This window comes from Balaenoptera acutorostrata, chromosome 2, assembly GCF_949987535.1.
Source record: "Balaenoptera acutorostrata chromosome 2, mBalAcu1.1, whole genome shotgun sequence".
Taxonomy (NCBI): Eukaryota; Metazoa; Chordata; class Mammalia; order Artiodactyla; family Balaenopteridae; genus Balaenoptera; species Balaenoptera acutorostrata.
In genome coordinates, this window is record NC_080065.1 from 174809448 (window position 1) to 174825489 (window position 16042).

The 16042-nt window shown below is 43.6% G+C and overlaps 1 protein-coding gene across 18 annotated transcripts in view; it reads left to right on the plus strand.

The window, feature by feature from the left end:
• Nucleotides 1-16042, plus strand: part of EPS15L1 (epidermal growth factor receptor pathway substrate 15 like 1) — a 101976-nt gene that overhangs the window by 23571 nt on the left and 62363 nt on the right. For 13 of the 18 annotated variants that reach the window (XM_057539883.1, XM_057539884.1, XM_057539885.1 and 10 more), the window contains 5 exons: nucleotides 416-463; nucleotides 2089-2184; nucleotides 2898-2960; nucleotides 10338-10463; nucleotides 13836-13895. In XM_057539883.1, the coding sequence (XP_057395866.1) occupies nucleotides 416-463; nucleotides 2089-2184; nucleotides 2898-2960; nucleotides 10338-10463; nucleotides 13836-13895 (393 nt within the window). The remainder of the gene's footprint in view (nucleotides 1-415; nucleotides 464-2088; nucleotides 2185-2897; nucleotides 2961-10337; nucleotides 10464-13835; nucleotides 13896-16042) is intronic. The other 5 variants (XM_057539889.1, XM_057539893.1, XM_057539891.1 and 2 more) reach the window with 3 other exon arrangements.

Sequence of the window (16042 nt, forward strand, 5' to 3'; positions counted from 1 at the left end):
GGCAGGTGAAGGCCAGCCTGTGCAGACCCCTCTTCATGCGGTCTGTACTCCCCTTGGAAGTGGGCTGGCCATTGCGAGCCTCTCGGGGCTGTAATTGGTAGATCCAAGTGCTCTGATGGCTACTGCCACCCTTTGCTTGAATAGCAGACAACAAGCCTGAGTGCTCTTGGGATCTTGATAGCTATGGATTTATGTTGGCCTCGGAGCCAGGTGTACCTGGGTGTTCTCCGGGCTCTGCCACTGACCGCTGTGTGCCCCTGGGGGGAGGGAGGGGTGAAGGCTATTCACCTGTTCTGAGTCTGTGGCTGCTGTGGCGTATACATAAGGCCCGCATGTAGCGATGGTGGCTTCTGTTTTGTGATTAAACGGGCAATGATCCGCAGTCGCACTCACGAGCATTTTTGTGTTTCCACAGATATGGGACTTGGCCGACCCAGAAGGTAAAGGGTTCTTGGACAAACAGGTATATACACGTATACACAGCGCAAGTGGAGGGGCTGGGCCAGAGCCCCCAGGCCAGGTCACCTCTGCACTTCCTTCCTCGTTGTCTCCACTGACAAGTATTACTAGTCATAAGTGCGGACATCAAACTGTTAAAATGGGAAGGTTTCATTTTGAAATAAAGGTCTTTTGAACTCTTGGAGCCATCTTTCATGGTTAGCGTATCTGTTAATATTTTGTGTGCTTACAAGCAGTTGAAATGTTTTCAAAACGTTTTATTTTGAAATAACTTGAGACTCTCATGGAAGTTGCAAAAAATAGTTCAGTGAGTTCCCGTGTATCATTTCCCAGCTCTCACCAAAGCACACTGCACAGAAGCCTGACTCAGAGCTGACCAGTTTTATTGATACCTGCACTTTCTTGTGGCTTTTGTTTCTGTCGTATATAGTTCTATGTAATTTCATCACTTGCATAGATTCAAGTAACCATCACAACAGTCAGGATCAGAACATTCTTAGACCCCAGAGTCTCCCTTATGCAGCCCATTGATAGTCACACCCTGACCCCTGGCAACCACTGGTTCCTTCTCTGACATAATTTTGTCATTTTGAGAATGTTCTATAAATGGAATGTTATAGTACTTATGATTTTTAAATGGTCGTATTTTAATTTAGTTCAGTCTTTCCCCAAACTATATTCCAAGGGATGTTGTTCCTGGTGTCTCATTGTCTGTGATCCGACCCGTTGGGGAAGCACCGTTAGCTTTTCCTCCCTCGCTTGAGATTCACAGTGCACATCTGTGTGTTAAGGTTCTGAGGATCTTTGTGTAAGAGAGCCCTGTTAACGTGGCTTAATGCAGTTCTTCTAACCTTACTAATGTCCCCGTTTCTCTACACTCTACACGGGCATTCTGTAGACATCAGCTTGAGAAAAGCTGCTCTAGTGCTCATCTCTTTGAAGAAGTTTTTAAAACCATAATAGTGTTTACAGTTTTAAAAAGAGTCCGTGTTCTTAGGCCCGTTGATCAGTTTAAAAAAACTAGGTGATGCCACACGAGTCCACTAAGACTGTGGCATGGCCGGTTCTGGGTTAGGAGGAGGGCGAGGAGGAGCCAAGGCCCCTGACGGCCTGGTTCAGGTCCTTTGTCCTTATGTGGGAAGTGAAGTCCACGTCAGGCCATTGGGGAGTAGGGGGGGTGAGTGGGAGATGCTGTGTTCAGTGAGGCCAGGGGGATCCCAGTGAATCGTGAGTGTCAATTCCCAAACAACTGTGTCTATTTCAAACCATTTTTAAAAAGTCAACGCATATTTGAACCATCCTTTAGACTCTTAAACTGCAGTCTGCTACTTTTACAATCTAGCATTTCCTAAATGTTGAGAGCTCATTATTTTTGAAAATACATTTATTTGAAATTTTACAGTGTTCAGAAAGCTATGGGCTAAGTCCGTTTTAGCATATTCATTTAAACAGTGCTCCCAGGGTGAGACCAGTTCTGCTCAACACTGTAAGTGACTCGCTCACATGTGGTCTTCCTTGTTGAAGTAAACTGAAATCCCTCTTTCCCCAAAGCCCACTGCTGCAGACAGCTCTGCCACTGCCGCTGCCAGCTGGGTGGGGTTTACGCCTCCCCCTTTTTTGGATTTGCAGGGTTTCTATGTTGCACTGAGACTAGTGGCCTGTGCACAGAGCGGCCACGAAGTTACCTTGAGCAATCTGAATTTGAACATGCCGCCGCCTAAATTTGTAAGTGTCAAAATCCTTCAAGTTCACGTTCTTCTAATATCATCTATTTATCTATCTCTCCATGTTTTCTCTCTCCCTCTTTTAAATTTTTTTTTAATTGCAGGGAAATTTACATAATCTATAATTAACTGTTTAAAAATGAACAATTGGGTGACATTTAGTGCATTCACAATATTGTGTAACCATCACCTCTATCTGGTCCAGAATATTTTCATCACCCCAAAAGAAAACTCTACACCCATTAAATAATCATTCCCTATTTCCCCCTCCCCCAACCCTTGGCAGCCACTAATCTGCTTTCTGTCTCTATGCATTTGCCTGTTCTGGACATTTTATAGAGTCATACATCTGGCTTCTTTCACTCAGCATAATGTTTTCAAGGTTCATCCACATTGTAGCATGTGTCAGTACTTCATTCCTTTTCGTTGCTGAATAAGATTGCATTGTGCGGTCTACCCCATTTTGTTTATCCATTCGTCTGTTGGTGGACATAATAATTCATGTACAAGGAATTGTTTGCACACCTGTTTTCAGTTCTTTTGGGTCTATACCTAGGAGTAGAATTGCTGAGTTATATGGTAATTCTGTGTTTAACTTTTTGAGGTTTTCCTCCTTTTTGAAAGCACTTTGAAATGTGTATCCTTATAGTAAACACATCCTCCTGTAGTTGAATTCTGTTCTAGCTACAGTGCAATGTACCTCTTTCTCCTCAGCACGACACCAGCAGCCCTTTGATGGTCACGCCACCTTCTGCAGAGGCCCATTGGGCTGTGAGGGTAAGTGACCGGGGAAGGCGCCCCTCGGCTGTCTTTCACATGCCGTCGTTTAGCCATTTATGACGTTCAGAACATTTCATAGGACGATTGTATCATCCACTCTGTTTCAGAGTGAGTATGCCACAGAAGTTGGACAAAATACTTTTCCAAATTAGAGTCTTTTCAAAGGCTATCTATCCCCTTTTCCTATAATTGGGTGTTGCCTACTAAGGCAGTTAGCTAAGTTTCAGATGTTGGATTCTGAAATGTTTACAGTTGAAATCTCGTATTTCTGTGGTTTTGCTGCTTGGGTTGGTTAATCAGCATAGAAGGAGAAATTGTGAGAACTCTCAAGCGTGAAGACTTCCAGGATGTCTTCGTAGCTTTCTTCCTTATTTCCAGCCAGTTTATGCGTTATAATTCTTTCCTTTCTGTTGGTCCTATTGCTTTTTGAAAAGCTTCTCTCAACACTTAATGTGTTTGTTTTAAGACAGGATGTTGTGGCTGTAGAGCTGTGTTACTGCTTCTAGAAAGAAAAACGAGTGGTGTCTCCTAATAAGTGTGGAATTGACTCCTGAAGGCAACCTGTGTATGGCTTGGAGACAGTCTCCCAGTAATGAGACCTCCTCCCCACTCACTGTGAGCGGGTTGTCACATTTCCTCATTTTTATCTGGCTTAAATACTGACATTAATAGCAGTCCTGCTATGAAATAGACACCCCTCACCCACCCCCCAGCCCCAAGTGCTTTTTTGTCCCTTTTTATGGGGTTGGTGTGTTCCCTCACTGAAAGGGTTTAGATGGGAGAGGTCCGTGCACGGACAGGGCAGGAAGAGGCCTCAGGTGACTGAGGGGTCAGGAAGTTGCCTTTGTGAGCAATCAAGCATGTTGCCGCAGTGCCGAAGGATTTCTTTCTCTGTAGTCCAATTGCACGGTGCCTACTTTGAAAAGCAGCTGCTTTGTTGTGAAAAATGGTGCCAAAGGGATCTTATTATTCCTTGAACCGTTTTGGCCCCTTTCTGGCAGGGGCTGTGTTGAGGCCTCAAGAGAAGAGCTGGCGGCTGAGGAGCCTGTGAGGCCTTGAAGAGGGGAGTCGGGGCAGGAATGGCACCGTGGTGGGGCAGAGAGCTTTGCAGTCCATTCAGAGAAACGGTGACAAGTGTTAACGTTCTTTTCTGTGGTGGAAGTTCCTGGGCTTCCTGAAGCCTGAGCCAGCGAGTCTGACAGATCCGGGGAGAATTCCACACTCCAGGCGGACGCAGGGAGTTGGGATTCTCAGTGCTTATGGTGACTCGAGTACACAGTGTCTGCTTGTGCTCTGATTTCAGTTTTTTCTTTTTTTTTTTTTAATTGTGGTAAAATACACATAATATAAAATTCACTATCTTTTTAAAAAATTTTATTTATTTATTTGTTTTTATTTTTGGCTGTGTTGGGTCTTCGTTGCTGCGCATGGGCTTTCTCTAGGTGAGGCAAGCAGGGGCTACTCTTCGTTGCGGTGTGCGGGCTTCTCATTGTCGTGGCTTCACTTGTTGCAGAGCACGGGCTCTAGAGTGCAGCCTCAGTAGTTGTGGCGCACAGGCTTAGTTGCTCCGTGGCATGTGGGATCTTCCCAGCCAGGGATCGAACCCGTGTCCCCTGCATTGGCAGGCGGATTCTTAACCACTACACCACCAGGGAAGCCCTGTATGTCTTCCTTGGAAACATGTCTGTTCAGATCCTCTGCCCATTTTTTAATCAGGTTGTTTTTTGATATTGAGTTGAATGAGTTCTTTGTATGTTTTTAGATATTAACCCCTTATCAGATAAATCATTTGTAAATCTCTTCTCCCGTTTGGTAGGCTGCCTTTTCATTTTGTTGGTGGTTTTCTTTGCCGTGCAAAAGCTTTTAAGTTTAATTAGGTCCCATTTCTTTATTTTTTGCTTTTGTTTCCTTTGCTTTAGGAGACATCCAAAAAAAATATTGCTATGATTTATGTCAAAGAGTGTTCTGCCTATGTTTTCTTCTAGGAGTTTTTTGGTTTCTGGTCTTACATTTAGGTCTTTAATCCATTTTGAACTTATTTTTGTATGTGGTGTAAGAAAATGTTCTAATTTCATTCTTTCACATGTAGCTGTCCAGTTTTCCTAACACCACTTATTGAGGACATTGTTGTTTCTCCATTGTCTATTCTTGTCTCCTTTATCTTAGATTAACTGACCATTGTGCATAGGTTTATTTTTGGGCTCTCTGTTCTGTTCCATTGATCTTTGTGTCTGTTTTTTTGTGCCAGTACTATACTGTTTTGATTACTGTAGCTTTGTAACATCAGTTAGGGAGCTTGATACCTCCAGCTCTGTTCTTTCTCAAGATTGTTTTGTCTATTTGGAGTCCTTTGTATTTAATACAAATTTTAAAATCATTTGTTCTCATTCTTTGAAAAATGTCGTTGGTATTTTGATAGGGATTGCATTGAATCTGTAGATTGCCTTGGGTAGTATGGTCATTTTAACAATATTAATTCTTCCATTCCATGAGCACGATATATCTTTCCATCAGTTTGTGTTGTCTTCAGTTTCTTTCATCAGTGTCTTACAGTTTTCTGAGTATAGATCTTTTACCTCCTTAGTTAGATTTATTCTTAGATATTTTATGGTTTTTGATGCGACTGTAAATGGGATTGTTTCTTTAATTTCTCTTTCTGATAGTTCGTTGTTAGTGTACAGAAATGCAACAGAATTCTGTATATTTTGCATCCTGCAACAAATTCGTTGATGAGCTCTAGTATTTTTTTGGTGGTGTCTTGAGGATTTTCTATGTATAGTATCATGTCATCTGCAAACAGGGACAGTTTTACTTCTTCCTTTCCAATTTGGATTCCTTTTATTTCTTGTCTGATTGCTGCATCTAGGACTTCCAATACTATATTGAAGAAAAGTAGCAAGAGTGGGCATCCTTGTCTTGTTCCTGATCTTAGAGGAAATGCTTTCAGCCTTTCACCATTGAGTATAATGTTTGCTGTGGGCTTATCATATATGGCCATTATTATGTTGAATTATGTTCCCTCTCTACCCACTTTGTGGAGAGTTTTTATCTCAAATCGATGTTAAATTTTGTCAAAAGCTTTTACTGCATCTATTGAGATGATTGTATGATTTTTATTCTTTAATTTGTTAATGTTGTGCTATGGATATTGAACCATCCTTGCATCCCTGGAATAAATTCCACTTGATCATGGTGTATGATCCTTTTAATGTATTGTTGAATTTGGTTTACTAATATTTTGTTGAGGATTTTTGCATCTATATTCATCAGTGATATTGGCCTGTAATTCTCTTTGTCTGGTTTTGGTATCAGGGTGATGCTGACCTTGTAGAATGAGTTTGGAAACTTTCCTGCCTCTTAAATTTTTTGCAGTAGTTTGAGAAGGATAGGTGTTAACTCTTCTTTAAATGTTTGATAGAATTTGTCTGGTTCCTGGACTTTGTTGGGAGTTTTTAAAATTACTAATTCAGTTTCATTACTGGTAATCGGTCTGTTCACATTTTCTATTTCTTCCTAATTCAGTCTTGGGAGAGTATACATTTCTAGCAATTTATCCATGTCTTCTAAGTTTTCCAATTTGTTGGCATGTAATTGTTCATAGTAATCCCCTATGATCCTTTGTATTTCTGTGGTGTCAATTATAATTTCTCCTGTTTTATTTCTGATTTTATTTATTTAGGCCCTTTTTTTTTTTTCCTTGATGAGTCTGGCTAAAGGCTTATCAATTTTGTTTATCTTTGCAAAGAACCAGCTCTTACTTTCATTGATCTTTTATATTGTCTTTTTGGTCTCTTTTTTATTTATTACTGCTTTGATCTTTATTATTTCCTTCCTTCTACTGACTTTGGGTTTTGTTTGTTTTTCTTTTTCTAGTATCTTTTGGTGTAAGGTTAGATTGTTTGAGATTTTTCTTGTTTCCTTAGGTAGGCTTGTAGCACTATAAACTCCCTCTTAGAACTACTTTTGCTGTATACCATAGATTTTTTAAAAAATATTTAAATTTTATTGGAGTATAGTTGATTTACAGTTGTATACCACAGAATTTGGATCATTTTGTTTCCGTTTTCATTTGTCTCCAGGTATTTTTTGATTTTCTCTTTGATTTCTTCAGTGACCCATTGGTTGTTTAGTAACATATTGTTTAGAATGCATGTGTTTGTGTTTTTTGTAGTTGTTTTCCTGTAGTTGATTTCTAGCCTCATACTGTTGTGGTCAGAAAGACTGATATGATTCCAGTCTTAAATTTATTGAGACTTGCTTTGTGCTGTAGCATGTGATCTGTCCTGGAGAATGTCCGATGTGCACTTGAATGTGTATTTTGCTGTTTTGGGATGGAATGTTCTATATATATCTATTAATTTCATCTGATCTAATGTATCACTTAAGGCCATTCTTTCCTTATTGATTTTCTGTTTAGATGATCTATTGATGTAAGTGGGGTGTTAAAATTCCCAATTATTATTGTATTACTGTCAGTTTTTCCCTTTATGTTAATATTTGCTTTAGGTATTTTGGTGCTTTATGTTGGGTGCATATCTGTGTTTACAATTGTTACATCTTCTTGTTGGATTGATCCCTTTATCATTATGTAATGCCCTTCTTTGTCTTTTGTTACAGTCCTTGTTTTACAGTTATTTTGTCTGATGTAAATATTGCTACCCTGGCTTTCTTTTCATTTCCATTTGCGTGGAATATCTTTTTCCAACCCCTCACTTTCAGTCTGTGTGTGTCTTTAGATCTGAAGTCTCTTAAAAGCAGCATATAGATGGGTCTCGTTTTTTATCCATTCAGCCACTCCATGTTTTTTGATTGGAGCATTTAGTCCATTTACATTTAAAGTAGTCATTGATAGGTATGTACTTATTGCCATTTTGTTCATTGTTTTCAGTACGTTTTGGTAGTTTTATTGTTGCTGTTCCTTTTTTTCTTTTTTTTAAATGCATGCTTTTCTAATTCTTGGTGGTGTTCCCATTTTTTTTAAGTTAAATTTATTTATTTATTTTTGGCTGTGTTGGGTCTTCCTTGCTGCACGCGGGCTTTCTCTAGTTGCGGTGAGTGGGGGCTACTCTTCGTTGTGGTGCGCGGGCTTCTCATTGTGGTGGCTTCTTTTGTTGCAGAGCATGGGCTTTAGGCACATGGGCTTCAGTAGTTGTGGCACGCGGGCTCAGTAGTTGTGGCTCATGGGCTCTAGAGCGCAGGCTCAGTAGTTGTGGCGCACGGGCTTAGTTGCTCCGTGGCATGTGGGATCTTTCCCGGACCAGGACTCAAACCCATGTCCCCTGCATTGGCAGGTGGATTCTTAACCACTGTGCCACCAGGGAAGTCCGAGTTCCTTTTTTCTTCTGCTCTTTTTCCCTTGTGATTTGGTGGCTTTCTTTAGTGTTATGTTTGGATGCTTTTCTCTTTTGTATCTATGGAGATACATTATAGGTTTTGGGTTTGTGGTTACCATGAGGTTCATGTATAACAACCTATGCATAGGTGAGTATTTTAAGTTGGTGCTCTCAGGTTTGAATGCATTCTAACAATCGTACATTTTTACTTCCCCTCGCCACATTTTGTTTTTGACATCGTATTTTGCATCTTCTTATTTTGTGTTTTTCTTAACTACTTATTATAGGAGATGATTTTACTACTGGTCTTTTAACCGTCCTACTAGCTTTATAAGTGGTTGATCCCTACCTTTACTGTATGCTTGCCTTTACCAATGAGATTTTTTTCCTTTCATAATTTTCTTGTTTCTAGTTGTGGCCTTTTCTTTTCCACTTAGAGAAATCTCTAGCATTTCTCATAAGGCTTGTTTAGTGGTGCTGAACTCTTCCTTTTGCTTGTCTGTAAAACTCTTTATTTATCCTTCAAATCTGAATGATAATCTTGCTGGGTAGAGAGTATTCTCGGTTGTAAGTCTTTTCTTTCAGCACTTTGAATATATTGTGCCTGTTCCTTCTGGCCTGTAAAATTTCTGCTGAGAAGTCAGCAGAGTTTTATGGGACTTTGCTTGTATGTAACTAGTTGCTTTTAAGAGTCTCTCTTTATCTTTAATTTTTGCCATTTTAATTATGATGCCTTGGTGTGGACCTCTTTGGATTCATCTTATTTGGAACTTTTCTGTGCTTCCTGGACCTGGATATCTGTTTTCTTCCCCAGGTTACGGAAATTTTCAGCTATTTCTTGAGATAAGCTCACTGTCCCTTTCTCTCTCTCTTCCCCTTCTGGGACCCTTATGATGTGAATGTTAGTATGCTTGAAGTTGTCCTAGAGGTCCATCTTAACCATTTTTAAGTGTATAGTTCAGTAGTATTAGACACATTCACGTTGTTGTGTAACCATCACCACTGTCCATCTCTAGAACGTTTTCATCTTGCAGAATAAATCTCTGTCCCCATTAAACACTAACTTTCCATTCCCCCTCCCCCAACCCTTGGCACCCACCATTCTACTTTCTGTCTATTAATCTGAGGACTTTAGTGACCTCATGTAAGTGGAGTCATAGAGCATTTGTCTTTTTGTAACTGACTTATTTCATTCTGCGTAATGTTTTTAAGGTTCATCCATATTGTAGCGTGCATCAGTGTTTTATTCCTTTTAATGGCTGAATAATGTTCCATTGTATGGATGGACCATTTTGTTTATCCATTGTTCCATTGATGGACACTTGTCGAGAGTATTTTCCTAGGGCTCCCAGTGGCTTCAGCTTGTGGTCAGAGTGGTGAGAGGTTTGCCATATCCTCACTTCCCCTTGCCACAGGCTTTACTTCCATAGGAGGGCAGACTGGAGGCCCCTGCCCAGACCCTCCTCACTGACAGCTCCCTTTACATGCTGCCCACATTTTGTATTTCAGAATGGTAGAGGCTGCTATTCTGCATTGCAAACCCTGCCTAGCCCTTCACTCTGTTCCTGAGGAGCTTTATTATTTATTTATTTTTTATTGTCAGACACAGAGGACTTCTTATGCTTAAAGTTGATTTTGATAATTAGTTGCTTACATCTTTAGTTTATTTTTATATTTGGTTCTTTAGTTGTTTAAGTTCTGTGGATTGATATCCAGATTTAGTTCTTTGTTCTTTCATCTTTCTCATCCTAGTGAGCTCCTGGGAGGTAGGTAGGAATGACCTTGGTCTCCCAGGCATCCCCTGTGGCAGAGAGTGAAGCCCAGCTCCTCCCTCTCCTGTTGACCTTGGCCACCAGATCCATAGTCACCAGAGGGCTGTATCCTTATGGGTAGAATTCACTCTGGAAGTGCAGTAGGACAGTCCTGTGCTCTTAGGTGAGCCCAGTGCTGTGTCCTTGCCCATTTTCAATCAGCTTCAAGCCAGGGCTCATTTTGGACTCTCACACTTTTTCACTCACTCAGGCTGTTTCTTTCCAACTAGGTAGAAGAAAAGGCAAAATTTGATGGAATTTTTGAAAGCCTCTTACCCATCAGTGGTTTGCTTTCTGGAGACAAAGTCAAGCCAGTCCTCATGAACTCAAAGCTGCCTCTTGATGTCCTGGGCAGGGTAAGTGGTTCTCTCGCACCGGGCACTGCTGCTGAATCCAGTCAGCCCCGTGCTCACCCACCACGGACACTTCGAGGCCTCGCTGCACGGCCGTGCAGGGTCGGGTCTCATAAGAGCCGACATGGGTGGAGCAGTTGCTGCAGTTGGGCTGGCTTGGGGCCTCACAGGGTGCAGCTCACAGAGGCTCCCCAGCACACGTGGGGAGCAGTCTGAGAAGTGCACTCACTACCCAGGGCTCGGGGCAGGCAGAGCTGGGACTCAAACTCAGACTGTGATTTCCCCCTCTGCATTGTGCTTCTAGGGGAGGAGTATGGGCATATATGTCTGTATTTCTTTATTTCTTTTCTATTTTTAATTTTTTTTCCTGCCTATGAACCTAAGGTAAAGGTACTTTCAATTCTGCTGCAAGTTTAGATAAAATTTTATGCATTCCCCCCCTTTTTATTAAAAAAAAAAAAGCCTCAGTTTTATTCCTATTAAATACAAGTTTTTTAGATACAGGTTTCTAAACCAGACTGTTTTCCTTCTAATGAGGTTTGCGTTTTGGCCCCTCATGTTTGCTCTGTGCACAAAGCCCAGTTCTGCATGGCTATCTCTGTGCTGAGTTTCCCACTCTGGGTCGAGAGGGGATGGATGTTGTCATCTCGCTGGATGGAGTTGCTGATGTGGCAGGTGCAGACCTAGAGCAGGAGGGTGGAGCATGGTCCCTGCTGCCTCAGGCCACACCTGTGGGTCTGGCTCATGACATTTGGTAGAACCATGGGGAAAGGTGCAAATTCCTACCCACTTGGATTCACCTAATAATTTTCCTGTTTGAATATCACTTTTGCACAGATACTGGCCCATTTGATAGGACCCAGATAGGACTTTGTTTTGAAATGAGGCCACTAAGAAAGGGGATCTCACAGATCCCTTTGTCTTCTTTTTGGCTGTGGTGTGGTGTAGATGGAGGCCTCTGATGGGGACCCACGCTGATCACCAGTGGTCTTTATGAGGCAGGATGGGGTGATCTGCTCCTGAACAGTGTGACAATTCTTCAAAATACCTGACAGTTGGGTGTAATAGTGTTGTAGAGCCAAATCCTGAACAAGACAAAGATCAACAGAGGTGGAGTGTGCTTTATTAGAAAGGGAGCTACGGCTAGGAAGGGTGGGTTCTGCAGATCTTCTACCTTGGCTCCAGGTCTTGTCCACAGGGGTCACTTCTCATCTACTCCTCTCTCCTTCTCTCCCTCCCTCCAAGCATCAACCCACACGTGCACCCATCCGTGGATGCGTGCGTCCATGTCCATGCACCCATCCGTCTGTGCATGTATGCATCAGTGCACTCAGGCATCCATCCTTGCATCTGTGCACACACTCATTCACCTGTGCATCCCTGCACCCACGCATTATGCATCCATTTAGTCATTCAGAAGCATTTTTCGGAGTCTGCTATGGGCCAGCTTTGTACTGAGCACTGGGAAGATGGGGATGAAATTAAATACAGTCCAGGAGATCAAATAAGTAAGTAATAGTTAAGATCTTAATATTTATTGAGGGCTTAGTATGTGCTAGATCCTTTTCTAGCACTTTGCAGGAATGAAGTCACCAAGTACTTGCAACTACTTTGTTATGGATGGTGTCACTTCCGTTTTCCATGTGAGGAAATGGGGGTCCTTCAGAGTCGCTGGTTAGTCGCTCAGGGTTGCATGGAGAAGGGAATGAGGTCCTGGTGGTCCCCAGAGCCTGCGCTCTTCCCTGGTGCTCCCCACCCCACCCCCCGCAACCATTGCCTCCCTGATAATCACGGTTCTGCTTGCTGGGGACAGTGGTAGAGGGGGAGGTTCCTGACCCGCCTGAGCAGAGGGGTACAGGGCAGGCAGGGAAGGCTGCCTAGAGTAGGTGCCCCTGGGTTATAGCCTTTAGAGGGAAGGAACGGGTGGCAGATGACGGGTTGAGAAGGCCAGGCACCAGACAGCATGAGCAGAGGCAGCCTGGCACGCTGAGTACGGCTCATATTCTCACCAGGCTGTTCTACCCCTGGGGAATGTTGAGCAGTATCTGGAGACGTTTTTGGTTGTCCCACCTGGGTTGGGTGTTACTGATACCAGGTAGGTTGAGGCCATGGTTGCTTCTCAGTATCCTATAATGCACAGGATGTCCCACCACAGAGATGATCTGGCCCCGAATATCAGTGGTGCTGCGGCGGGGGAGGACTGTGGAGTCAGGAAGGCCTGTATGTGCCGTATTTTTGGGAACATTACTCTTCTGAGCTTCTGCTTCTTAAATTGAGACCAAAGACATAAAACACTCAGCCCAGTGCCAGACACCTTTAAAAGGGCATCCATATGCTTGAGGGGACTGTGAACAGTTAGAAGTCCCTGGAGATCAAGGTGGAGTCCCAGGAGACTGGGCTGGGGTTGAGGGACCAGCTGAGGGCACAGTGGTCTCCATGTGCACAGGGGCTGGATGCCGTCAGCAGGGTGAGGTGGGGTGAGAGTGCATTCTAGAGCAGGTCCTAGGTTACCCTGGGTACAGGACTGGAGGCAGGGAGGCCAGCTGGAAGCTCTGGCCTCTGTGGAGTGTTAGAGAGGCCCAAGCCACGGGCACAGCAGCAGGGGGTGAAGAGGAGGGTCCACATGTGAGAAACATCCCTGGGCTGAAGATCCTAGTGATTGACTGGGGGACAGGTACCAGCATATGTAGCATCACGAATGGACCCTGGGCTTCTGCCTGGCTCTGGGCACTGGTGCCATGTGCAGCACTGTCCAAGTCAGACAGGTCGCTGGTCCTGGAGGGCTGACTTGGGTCAGGAAGCTAGTGCCTTGGTTGTACTTTAGAAAACCCAGCACACAGCCTTTGATCCATGCCTGCTTTGTCTTTCAGGATGCTAGGTCGGCCTGGCATATTTTGTGGCATCTTTCTCACCATCCACTGATAGGGGAGAGGAGACAAGATCCCACAGACCTACTCAAATGCATTCCCGTGGCCCTGCCGTGAATGGGGGCAGGGGCTAGATGTGTGTGTGTCTGTGTGTGTGTGTCAGTCAGTGGGGCCGGGAAGGTGGGCTTGTGTTCAGAGCAACACCTGCACCAAAACCAAAGAATCTAAAAATCAGGGTGGACGTGATTACAATCATGATCATTTGTTAGAGAATGAATGTTAATATGGTGGAAAGGATCTTGGAATTGACAGTACTTCATTGGATGATGGTTTTTCAGAGAACCTACAGACTGGTTCTTAAATGCATTTTGATTGCCTTGTCTTAACCCTGGTGTGCAGTCAAAATCTGAGTTCTGGTGAGCATGCGTGCTGCCACACAGGCCCTTCCTCCCAGCAGTAACCCTCGGTACTGCCCCCCGCTAAGCCTTGCTGCTCTCTTCCCTTGCAGGTCTGGGACCTCAGTGACATCGACAAGGATGGGCACCTGGACAGAGATGAGTTTGCTGTGGTAGGCCCCTGCTGTGACTCTCTTTTCCCACTCTGCTGAGGAAGGAAATGGGCAGCTCATGCGGGGGTTTCTTGTTTAATTTTTTAAATGTTTATTTTGACATAATTTGGGTGTAATTTGACAGAGAATTCTTTTGAATCTTCACTTAGATTCCCCAGTGTTGCTGTTTTACTACATTGTTTTATCCTTCTCTTTCTCTCCCCTTCCCTCTCTCCTTCTCTCTCATTTGCATATGAATGTATACATGGATATGTATACACAATTAATTTTCCCTTTGAACCATTTTGAAGTAAGTTTCAGACATGGGCCTTTTCATCCTGAAATACTTCAGTGTCTATATCCCCAAACCAGAGAATTCTCTTATATAACTGCTGTCCAATTCAAAATGAGGAAATTAACATTGTCTAATTTATTACAGTATCTATTATGATAGGTTATGTCATATATGTTATATATTACTATATCTATTATTATATTAATCTATTATCTAATCTAAAGATAGTATTCACATTTTGCCAATTGTTCCCAAAATGTCCTTTATAGTGAAAGACTACAGCCTCATGTTCTTATAGTCTAGATCAGCTCCTGCATCTGTCTTTGTGTCTCATGGCCAGGTGGGCATTTTTTTTTTTTTTTTAACTTTGGGTTTATTTATTTATTTATTTATTTATTTATTTATGGCTGTGTTGGGTCTTCATTTCTGTGCGAGGGCTTTCTCTAGTTGCGGCAAGTGGGGGCCACTCTTCATTGCGGTGCGTGGGCCTCTCCTGTTGCGGAGCACAGGCTCCAGATGCGCAGGCTCAGTAATTGTGGCTCACGGGCCTAGTTGCTCCACGGCATGTGGTATCTTCCCAGACCAGGGCTTGAACCCGTGTCCCCTGCATTGGCAGGCAGATTCTCAACCACTGCGCCACCAGGGAAGCCCCATGTGGGCATGTTTAAGGCCAGTGGTTTGTAGCGTCTCCCTCGGTGCGGGGTTGTCTGCTGTTTCCTGATGATGATCCAGGCCATGCACTTTTGTGTGGCAGGTCCCCACCGAGGTGATGCTTGTTCTCCCAAGGGCACATGACGTCGATAGGACATGTGATGTCTTATTACATGTCTTACTACCTTGATGTCAACCTTGACCTGACCTTGATCAAGGTCGGGGTGGAGGCTTCAGGATTCTCTCTTTTCCTTCGTGCTCAATCTTTCATGAGAGACACGTGGAGACTGAATACCCTGTTACCCCTACCACTCTCACCCGCTAGTTCTTGCATCCTCCCAGGAGTCTCACCTGAATCAGTCAGGTTTCTGGTAGTTGCCAGATGATGATTTTCTAATTCTGTCATTCCTTGCACATTTTCTAGCTGGCCTTCTACTGTAAGGAACTTGTTCATATCAGAGTGGACTTATGCATATGTCCTCTGTTCTCTGTTCCATGGTTTATAATCCTTTACTGGCATGATTTATTTTGCCCAGTGGGAGTTCCTCCCAGCTGACTCCTTTGTCATTTGGTCACATCATATCATTCTTGAGCACTTGCTTACTTTTGGCATGATAGGATTTTCCTGGCTCTTCCTGTACATCCCCTCTCTCAGCTCCATCATCAGCCATTTTTCCAGGGACCTCCAGTTCCTTATAGTGGAGAATGGTATTAGAAACCAGGATCTGGGCACTGGGGTGCTCAGTGCCCCTGGGATGCCACTGCTTCCAGGCCTTCTCAGCAGACAGAGCTGGAAGTAGGTGTATGTGTAGACATACCCATCAGGTGCCCTAGCAGCCTGCCATCTACTTCCACGTCTGCTTCTGTTCATGCCAGAGCCCTGACGCTCCCACCCTCTTCTCCTTTTAGCAGCAGTGCTAGATCTATGTGAGGATTGGGGCTATTGTGTCCTGTGGGCTGCCTTCCCATTCAGCTGCCCTCCCTCCACACCCCTGTAGCTCCGCATTCACCTCTCCCAGCTGCCTGCTGCGCTGACTTTGCCTGGCTCTCACCTCCCCACCCTGGGCCCATGTCATTCTGTCCCTCTTTTTCTTTCTCCCGTCCCCTCTCCTTACTCACATCTTTGATCTTTCTCTCTCGCTCATGAGATTTATTCACTCATCTCATTCTGTTAAATCTCAAAGTAGAATAAAGTAGCTCCTTGTAGTTAAGGACAATGCTC